Source organism: Phytophthora parasitica, assembly GCF_000247585.1.
Source record: "Phytophthora parasitica INRA-310 unplaced genomic scaffold supercont2.5, whole genome shotgun sequence".
NCBI lineage: Eukaryota > Oomycota > Peronosporomycetes > Peronosporales > Peronosporaceae > Phytophthora > Phytophthora nicotianae.
The window spans coordinates 1394658-1403477 of record NW_008648991.1 but is presented as its reverse complement, the minus strand read 5'-3'; the positions used below and the strand labels follow the sequence as shown (position 1 = coordinate 1403477).

Genomic DNA, 8820 nt, shown 5'->3' with positions numbered 1-8820 from the left:
TATCCAATCATCGACCCCTTTCGTTCTATTTTACCAGTCGACACTAATTCAACCAATAAAAATGCAACCTAAAAAGGCGAAAAATGCGACGTTGGACATGTAGGATTGCAGCACGTTCGTGCATCTGAAAAGATGTGAGGACAAGTACTTTCTATATTAATTATCCAAAGGGCGTAAAATGCGAACTTTTAGATGGGAATAACTTAAATTTGTATAGTATAGTTTACACAGGTGCTTCGCGAAAGGGTTAAGTTTACCTATAAATAAAAATCAGTCTTAATCGTACCCTCAAGTGAGTACTTCGTCCCCTCAGACCAGGGACGCGTGAACGGTCGTTCACTTAGAGTCTGTATACTCTTGGAAGCCAACTTCCTCTGCACAAGGTGCTGTGTGACCCCGTCACAAGAATGTCAACTCGTTGAGCGATGCTCCGCCGGCTAAGCGACGTAAAACTATGGTTTGGTTTACAGACGAACTTGATTTCCAACTAATCCAGGAGGCGCAAACGAGAAATCCGTTTGGCGAGGACTACGGGAAGAAAACACAGGCGTGGGCTGATGTTGCTGCTATGTTAGGAGTAGGCGTGGATGGTCACCGCTGTCGTGAGCGCTGAAATCAACTCCTTGATGCATACGAGGCTAAGCGAAAGGCAAGCGAACGGCACCGTGCGAAGATTACACGCCGAAGGACGAGTGTCTAGCTGACTGGTTGGAGATGCGCGAAATGGAGATGCTACTCAAAAATGACAAGAAGCAGCAGAAGGACCAACCGCAGCAAGAGGACGGCCAAGCTATTGCTATCCGGGACGCAGCAACGACCGGGATGAAGCGTGGGCAAAGGAAAGGAGGAGAATCATACCACCACCAGCAGCAGCAGCTCTTGGCGTACCTTGAGCAACGTGATGGCGTTGCTCATGAGATGGACAAGCGCAAAATTTCCAATGAGAAAAAGCGTCTCGCTCTGAAGCAATGCCGTCTTGAGCTACAAGAACTCCGGATGAAACTAGAGCGGAATGAAAGACTTGCATTCATTGACATGCTTAAGACAGTGATCAGCAAGTACAATTCGTAGCTATGTAGCTAGTCTTACGTATTCTTCCAAACTGGGCGGCTTAATCGAAAACAAACTACTGATCTGGTTAGGATTCGTGCAGTTGCGAAAGTTTTGTTAGGAGCGCACCAACCATGAAGTGTGTTCCCACCGGAGATAGATACAGCTTTTGACTTAGCCTCGTCTCAAGAAACGGCTAGAGCCGAATGATACCGCCAAATCCCCACTCCACCGCAACTGGAACTTTGCTCATTGCCGTATTAAATTCCATTTGCGCTTCTGTAAGCTTCGAGCCCTTGAATCCGACTTGCAAATTTGGCTTCAATGGGTAAGCTGGGTCGCCGTAGATGCAGTAAGGTGTGTTATCCCCACGTAAAGGAGCTATTCAACAGTCCACTCTGTCTTAGCAGCCACGAGTCATGGCGGCGGCCAACTCACGGCCCATAAAAGTCGATGAAGAGACCATCACACCTTGGTATTTTAAAGCATGTTTCCTTTTGTGGCCGTTGTAGACTTGATTTTGATTTCTCGTGGGGCGAGCAATACCACGCACAGTACCATTAATAAACCCGAGACATCTTGGCTCTGGTGCTGCCCGTTGCCTCACAGCAGCAGCATATGCTTCCAGCCTCGAAGTTGTCAGTAGACCGCTTTCAATCGCAAGAAGGCTTTTGAACTAGTCGTACACTAGCCGCAGCATAAAGTTGAAAATCATCCAGATGACCGGACCCGATCCTCCAAACAAGCAGCACAAGTCACCATAACGGCCTGGATATGTCATGCGACGCAAGAGGATGCAAAGCTCTTCAAAACTTGAAAACGAAACTTGATTAGGAAGTCGATAGGTGTCCCCTAGGTAGAGTGCTGTGGATAATCGAAAAAGATCTCGTTTCCAGAAGCGAAAGTAAAATCTTGTCTCGAAGTCATTCAGGGAATTGATATTGAAGCGGCACTGTAGGTATTGCACCTAGGAACTTCCTTTTCTGCGATGTGTTGGGCAGGGGAAAAGTTAAAGAGCACCCTGAGCGGAGCACCCGAGCAGAAAAAATGTAAGCAAATGGCTTTAGTAAGTTGAAGTTTTTGGAATTAAAAATATCTTTTTGACCGTAGATTTCGTGGTATTTATCTTTCCTACGGAGAGGACGAAAGCCCATATCGTATAACGACCCAATATTCTATAGCTAGACACCACCAACCTTCGATTCACTATGTCCACTACTGCATCTGCTTCCTCGACTGAGATTGAATTATCGCCGGGTGAGGTGAACGGACAGCAGCAGTGTCATCTCCCCGCAACACCCGAAATGGTGTACGAGTCTGAAGAAGCTGCCGAAGCCGCGATTCATGCTTGAACCAAAGCACATCGATATAATGTGTCAAAGAAAAAGTTGGCTCTAAAAGGAGAAGAAAAAGTCCGCTACCGCTTGTACAAATATGACCAGGCTGGTAAGCCGAAAAACAAAACAAGAAAAATTAAGGATTCAGACCGCCAGCGCCCAATGGTAACGTCAAAGCGCTGTGGTTGTAAAATGCGCCTAAGTGTTGTGGCGGTCGATACATCGGCTCCAACAGGACCGTGGCGTATTGTACATACAAAGGACAGCAGTCAGACCCATAACCATCCTGCTGTTTCAGACGTCCGTGTCCATGTCTCCCACAGACAACGTGATGCACGACGAAGGACCACTAAAGACATGTCCACGTCTGCTTTAGTCTGTTTGCAGGCTAAAGCTGGGGTTTCAATATCTAAAAATCTATGCTACCATGATAATGGCCGATGAAGACTCTCTTGTTATCCTGTCGGATATTGCCAACACCAAGAAAGCGTCACGGTTGGAGCTGTTGGCGGCACAGACCACTACAGAGACGCGAGCAAAACGCTGAAGCCTTCCACATTGCATTTCTACCACCTCGAGCATGGGGGTACGCTGGCAGCGGGATCTGGATGACTAGTTTTCTAATGTGGTGGTAAAATATTTTATATCGCATCTTACATGATTTAATGTTAATCAGAAAACAAGGATACGTCTATTAGATCTTTAACTTACTAAAATCATGTGCTTACAAATTTTCTGCTCGGGTTCTCCGCTCAGGGTGCTCCCTAACTTTCCCCGTTGGGCAGAGTCACTTGAAGCCGGCAGGAATATGGCTTCTTCCTTCGAAAGTACGCCGCGCTCAAGAAGACATGGAACGAAGACAGATTTCATATTAGGAACTGATACAGACGTAGAAGTCGTAGTTGCGAAAGATCATTCTAGAACTTTGACGGACGATTACATGGCCTCTCTGTGTGCCACCTCTCGACCGTCGCTATCCCTCTCAAGTTCAGCTTGCGAAACCTCTCTATTGGAGTATGTACTTCTAACACTTCGTTGGCTCATGCATACCAAATTTCTAGCAATCGAAGCGAATAACGGGCTGTGACCGCCTGCTTATTTTTTCTTTTAGTTTAGGCTGACAACAACTATCCGACCTAACTCCAGGTCATGTCTGTATACGACAAGAAAACTCTTCCCTATCAGCGAGTACGAGTACCTGCGTGATGACTGTAGGCATGAGTATGTCTGAGACAACTAACACAGGTGGGCTATTAGTCTAGATGGTATAGTTATTCTCCAGTCATTTATTTCATCAAAGGGGCATCTTATTTCCTACCCTGCGTGTTCATGTTGCTTTCTCCGCGTGAGGACATGAGGTAGGTGACTATTGAAAAAGCTCCTTTGATAGACAGCCTTCCCTGCTTGTTAGATCCAGTAATTTGGAGGTGAGGTAGCTTTTGTCCCCCCCTGCATTTTTACTCTCAAATTGAAGCCAAAACCACTTCTCATCGAACCATCTATTATAAGTGCAAATCGAACACGGCCTAACACTGTAGTTTTGAAGTATTGTAATAAGCAAAGAGTAACAAAAAACATTTTTCCGTTTCAAAAATATATTTGCTGTTGAGTGACCAGAGAACTATAGTTTCTGGATGAATTGGTCTTCAGGATGACCCAAAAATATGTTCCAGTGAAGTAACGAAGGGTCGAGTTATTCTATTATCGGAACATCTATTGGTAACATATCCGTCACTTATTCAGATTTTATCTATTTAAAGAGTGGACAGAAATTAATTTGGCGTCTAAGCTTGATCACATTTCACGCTCATATTTCACGTGTGATCGCATATCAGCTAGTTGCTGATACGTTCGGTGATTTATAATGACTGGTTTGTAAACAGGTTTTATCTTTTGGTAAACAAAACCCTGTGGTTGCTTTGAAATATTTTATACAATTGAGAGTGTATCATTAGAGAGCAAATGCAAAACCTCTAAACGTCTATATCTATGCAGTCCTTGAAACGTTCCTTGTCTATAAGCAACTCATCTGGTAATTATTTTGAACGTGATTGCTTGTGTTTTAGCGCGAACAAACATTCCGTTTAATGGGTAATAGTATTCTTTTGCTTTATCCTTGTGGTATTTCGAAAAATGACTCAAATTTCCACAAGTTACGGTAACTTGTAGCTTGTACCCCCCCCCCCCCCCCAGCCTCAATGCTATACATGAGAGCATAAAGCGAAGATTCACTCGCCCCATATAGACTGTTGAATGTTTCAGTAAACGCATGAAGCAGTTTGATGCAGTTTTCAAAGTTACTGCGTACCACGAGCCAGATGTGTCGAATTGTGTATAAAAAGTATACCTGAAGTACCTACTACAGATAGCATTGTCGAGGGCCCATATAACCAAATAAACGTTTATGTGGCTGTGTTCCTGCTATCAAGCTCGCCAGAATGGCTTGTAGCTACTCGTGAAGTTATAAGTGTTTTCACAAGGCTTCCCAAATCCATTCCCACATAAAGTTGTCCATATATACTTCGATGTACTTGAAAATGTCCGATAATACTTCAGACATGTTTTTTTTAGCAAAGGTCCCCCCTACCAATACTTGAAATATGGATGTTAGTAAAGATCTGTTCTTTTTTTTACAAGAAAATAAATAAAGCACGTTTTTAAAAAAAATATAGTAACTTCGGTTTAAAAACGATTTTTGAGGTCTGCGTTGAACCAAAAATACTGATACGCCTGTTATTCCTGGAAGCCAATCTCGTAGTATGTGCTGGCAGAGCGGCCAGCTTGCCAATGGGTGATATTACGAGAGCGTCGTCACAACGATTTGCGCACATCCACTTTGGCAAACCACCGTGTCCGTAACTTCTAACCAAAACGTTTTGGTCCGACTGGACAAGAGCAAGCACTGTAGCGCAGTGTCGCAGAACCCGGGGTAGTTGTTTCCAAAGAGGGAAGATCTATCCTGGAAGGACAGCTAGTAGAGCTGTATGGACAGCCTCACACAGATTAATTCGTTCCGGAAAAGTTGCCTGTAGCACAAGCAACTTTTAGACAACATCACGACACACAGGATTTACACAACTTATTGACACACTACGTGTACATATGTATACATAAGCGGGTCCTGAGCTCTTTTTATACCACGCCTCCAAACCCGCTTTCTATTGGAGGAGATAGCACTATTAATACCCGGTTATGGGATACCTAATGTTCGTTAAGTTCACACTATTCCTGAAATCAACAGAAAAAAAGCAAAATATACCACCTGCTGGCGTATATTTTGGAGGCAGCTGGTATGCATATGCTGATTTTTTTTTTAGTATGACCCGGAAAAACTACGTGATAGCATCCCAGAACGGATGTGTATACAATATGCTGGATCCGGGTATTGTGAACTAGCTCATTATGATACTAGGATCGGGCGAATCTTCCTGGATTTGGCAATGGACCCTCGATATTACCAGGATTTGTTTATTCCCCGTTGAGAAACAACTCCATCGAGTAAAGTCGTCAAGATGAGTGTAGTACCGGAGAACATGCACTAACATAAACCATGCGTTTATCGCAAAAAGGTTGCTTCAGGAAGTGAATGGGTGTAGCGGGTGCGTGAGCTAGCAGACGGTATCGACTGCGCATTCAATCCTTTGCGTAGGTCCTTGTGCCTCTGGTTTTTGTTACCAAACCTTCGGTTATGCTGTCCCTATGTTGGGCCTGTGTGTTATGGTTAATGCCATTCTTTCTGTCCGACTATGCGCTTAATGCTACATTCTTAGCAGTTTAATTCTGACTGTATTGCCTACAAAAAAAATTGCTGGTCAACATGAAATCCGCGTTTACTGTCTTCTGACTCCTACATAATGTTTCACACACTGCTGCATCCTACTTGGGGTTCGCTGCTACCTTGCGCTAATTCCTATGTCCTTACAGACAGCCTCTCGCAATCTTTGGCTCCATAGTACGTTCTATCTCACCGGATCCACAAGTCCATTCACATTTTTCCTTTTTTGCCTTGGCAGGAAGTTTTGGATGTCGTCTTGTCTTCTTTGTGTCTTTATTAGCACCACCACAAGCCACGTGTTTCGTATTGATCACATCATCAACAGTGACTACATCGTCAGTGCTGTTGCGACGTGACTCGGTGGTTGCCAATGCGTCGTCGTTGAATGCGACCTTCAACTCCAACGCTGCAGGAATAGGAGGGTCAATCACAATAGTTGATCTGCGTCCGGTTCCAACGGCAGCTCCGCCATACGTATCCACTTTTCCATGTTCAACGTCTAGAACATGATGCAGAGTCCCCAAACTAACGCGTTTTGCATCTCCTTGCCACAAAGCACGCTTCACCTGCACACGATCTGCATCTTCAAGCGTTTTGTCACGCTTAGTTGGGGCTTGGTCACTGCGTGGAACAATTCTCCCATTAGCCACGCCTGTGATAACACTGACAACCGCTACTTGTTGCCCATCTTGAAGATTGCATATGCCCCGGGTCGCGTGAAGTGGTAATCTACTAAAGGTAGGGGAACACATATGTCGCCGCGCGTCCGGCAGAACCAATTGCGTTGATGCTCTGACTCAGAGGTAGCAGGTTTAATAGCAATCATGCTAGCATGAATGATGGAGAGCGATCTTCCACCATATTCTGTTAAACGAAACTGGTAGGTAAGCACGGGCTGATAGTATGCCCCATTAAGGCGCTCGTCCACGTAGTCATCCCATATGGAGCAGACCACACTGGTGGTTGCATCGTCATATAGGACCACATCGCTCTTGTGCTGGGAACTGCCCTTAAGGGTGAGAATATACTCAGTGTCGCCGATACCACCTAAAACACCGCAAGCATTCACCACTGCGCCAATACGCAAAGTACCCTCGCGGCGCACCCCTTTCCAGTGCCGAGCAGGGGAAAGATAGACCACGCGAACCCGGGTCGCCCAGTCAGAGTATGTAGGCGATCATTTGCCAACCGGAACAAGCTTCATCACCAAGGCGGTCTTTTTAGAAAGTGAACCAACAAGCCCAACAGCCCGAGCGGGCTCCCATCCAAACCGTTAGAAACCGCTTGAATTTTGCATACCCGTGCTGTTGTTGCTGTTCATTTCGTCCACCGGCCGTACCCATTATCGGAGACGATCTTTATACTTCAGTGGACGCTGAGTATCGTCCCAGAAGCGTCGACTGCACGATGTACTTAAGATTGCTGGATGATCAAGAAGGGCCTTCAAGTCCCCGTCCCAACGGTGGAGGCAAAGCTCAACTGCTGCCACGTCATTTATATGGTAGCTATGAACCTGTATCATGATCTTAAGAGACGACGGGATGTTGCTGTGGCCAAGGCCAAGCATGACGGCGATTCACGTAAACGCGGTATGTGCAAGGATATTCCACGAAACGAGATCGTCCGAGAATTACGGAACCTAAAGCCGCAAAGCGGAATTATGTGCACGATCTTCGCGAATTAGAGGGTTCGATGCTGAGTGATTCGGCTGTATCAGTAATTGACGCAAGTTATTTGAACTCAGAGGACTTCAAATTTCTTCGAGATTATCAAGCCTTTACAAGGATCCTCGCTTGGCTCTGATATGCTATCATTGCTGCGATGCGACTCCGGAAGTGTTTGTAAACAACGATGAGCATTTGTGAAACGATGTTTCTGGATCTGACAAATGTGCTAAAGATCGATTACTTCGTGTGCTGGATGATCATCCTTGGTGCAATGAAATATCGTTTTTGTCAGGAATCAGTGGAAGCCCATGATTTGAATACCAGCAATATTTACGCATGCGCCTCTTGTTGCGAACTAATTGTTTGCAAGAAATCCCCTCCAGTGTTCGTTACTATACATGATCTTCCTACGACGTTTCGGCCAACCGATGCCAAGTTCCGCTTGCGCTACGGGAGTATTGGCGATACTATCCGTCGTAAACACTGTCAGTTGTTTGAAAAGGATGATCAAGTTTATTACATCAACCCGGACTTGGTAAATTACGGCAATGTAGTTCTATACCGCACATGTGCACGTGATCCGCGTTCTGTGACCTTCAGCATTGCAAACAACCATGACTATGGCCACGGCGATGAGCTTCCCGAGCTTAATGAAGTGGTCATGAACTGCATTTCACCTGTTCGCAAGTTTGTGGTGAAGTGACAGTTGGCTTCTGGGAACAAGGGACTGATTGATGGAATGTGACCCGATCCAGTTCTGAGACTCATGGTGGACGACGGCGCGTCAGTGATTACGTCATCATCTGTGAAGATTACATAAACATCGGAGTGGATCTACATGGCGCAATCATTTAGACACGCGATCTACCCTCAAGGTATTCGATCTACTGTGGACACATCAACTGATTTGTACCCATGGTAAGTACCACGCGACCAGGCTACAGAGGGGATAGAAAGGGCAGCTACAGGATGGGCAGAAGGTATTGGACCG

The 8820-nt window shown here is 45.4% G+C and overlaps 5 protein-coding genes across 5 annotated transcripts; 4 read left to right on the top strand and 1 right to left on the bottom strand.

The window, feature by feature from the left end:
• Positions 1-454: 454 nt before the first annotated feature.
• Positions 455-1071, top strand: PPTG_04770 (hypothetical protein; the record flags this gene model as incomplete). The annotated part of the gene is made up of 2 exons (XM_008897057.1): positions 455-602; positions 674-1071. 2 exons carry the CDS (start codon positions 455-457, stop codon positions 1069-1071), a joined length of 546 nt encoding a protein of 181 aa, XP_008895305.1.
• Positions 1072-2258: 1187 nt separating this feature from the next.
• Positions 2259-2402, top strand: PPTG_21463 (hypothetical protein; the record flags this gene model as incomplete). The annotated part of the gene is made up of 1 exon (XM_008897474.1): positions 2259-2402. The coding sequence occupies one exon, from the start codon at positions 2259-2261 to the stop codon at positions 2400-2402; it is 144 nt and encodes a 47-aa protein (XP_008895722.1).
• Positions 2403-6305: 3903 nt separating this feature from the next.
• Positions 6306-6850, bottom strand: PPTG_04769 (hypothetical protein; the record flags this gene model as incomplete). The annotated part of the gene is made up of 2 exons (XM_008897056.1): positions 6306-6783; positions 6840-6850. 2 exons carry the CDS (start codon positions 6848-6850, stop codon positions 6306-6308), a joined length of 489 nt encoding a protein of 162 aa, XP_008895304.1.
• Positions 6851-7588: 738 nt separating this feature from the next.
• On the top strand, positions 7589-7846 carry PPTG_21462 (hypothetical protein; the record flags this gene model as incomplete). Its single annotated transcript, XM_008897473.1, has 1 exon — positions 7589-7846. One exon carries the CDS (start codon positions 7589-7591, stop codon positions 7844-7846), a length of 258 nt encoding a protein of 85 aa, XP_008895721.1.
• A 167-nt stretch (positions 7847-8013) lies between these two features.
• PPTG_04768 (hypothetical protein) lies at positions 8014-8532 on the top strand (the record flags this gene model as incomplete). Its single annotated transcript, XM_008897055.1, has 1 exon — positions 8014-8532. One exon carries the CDS (start codon positions 8014-8016, stop codon positions 8530-8532), a length of 519 nt encoding a protein of 172 aa, XP_008895303.1.
• Between the last annotated feature and the right edge of the window lie 288 nt (positions 8533-8820).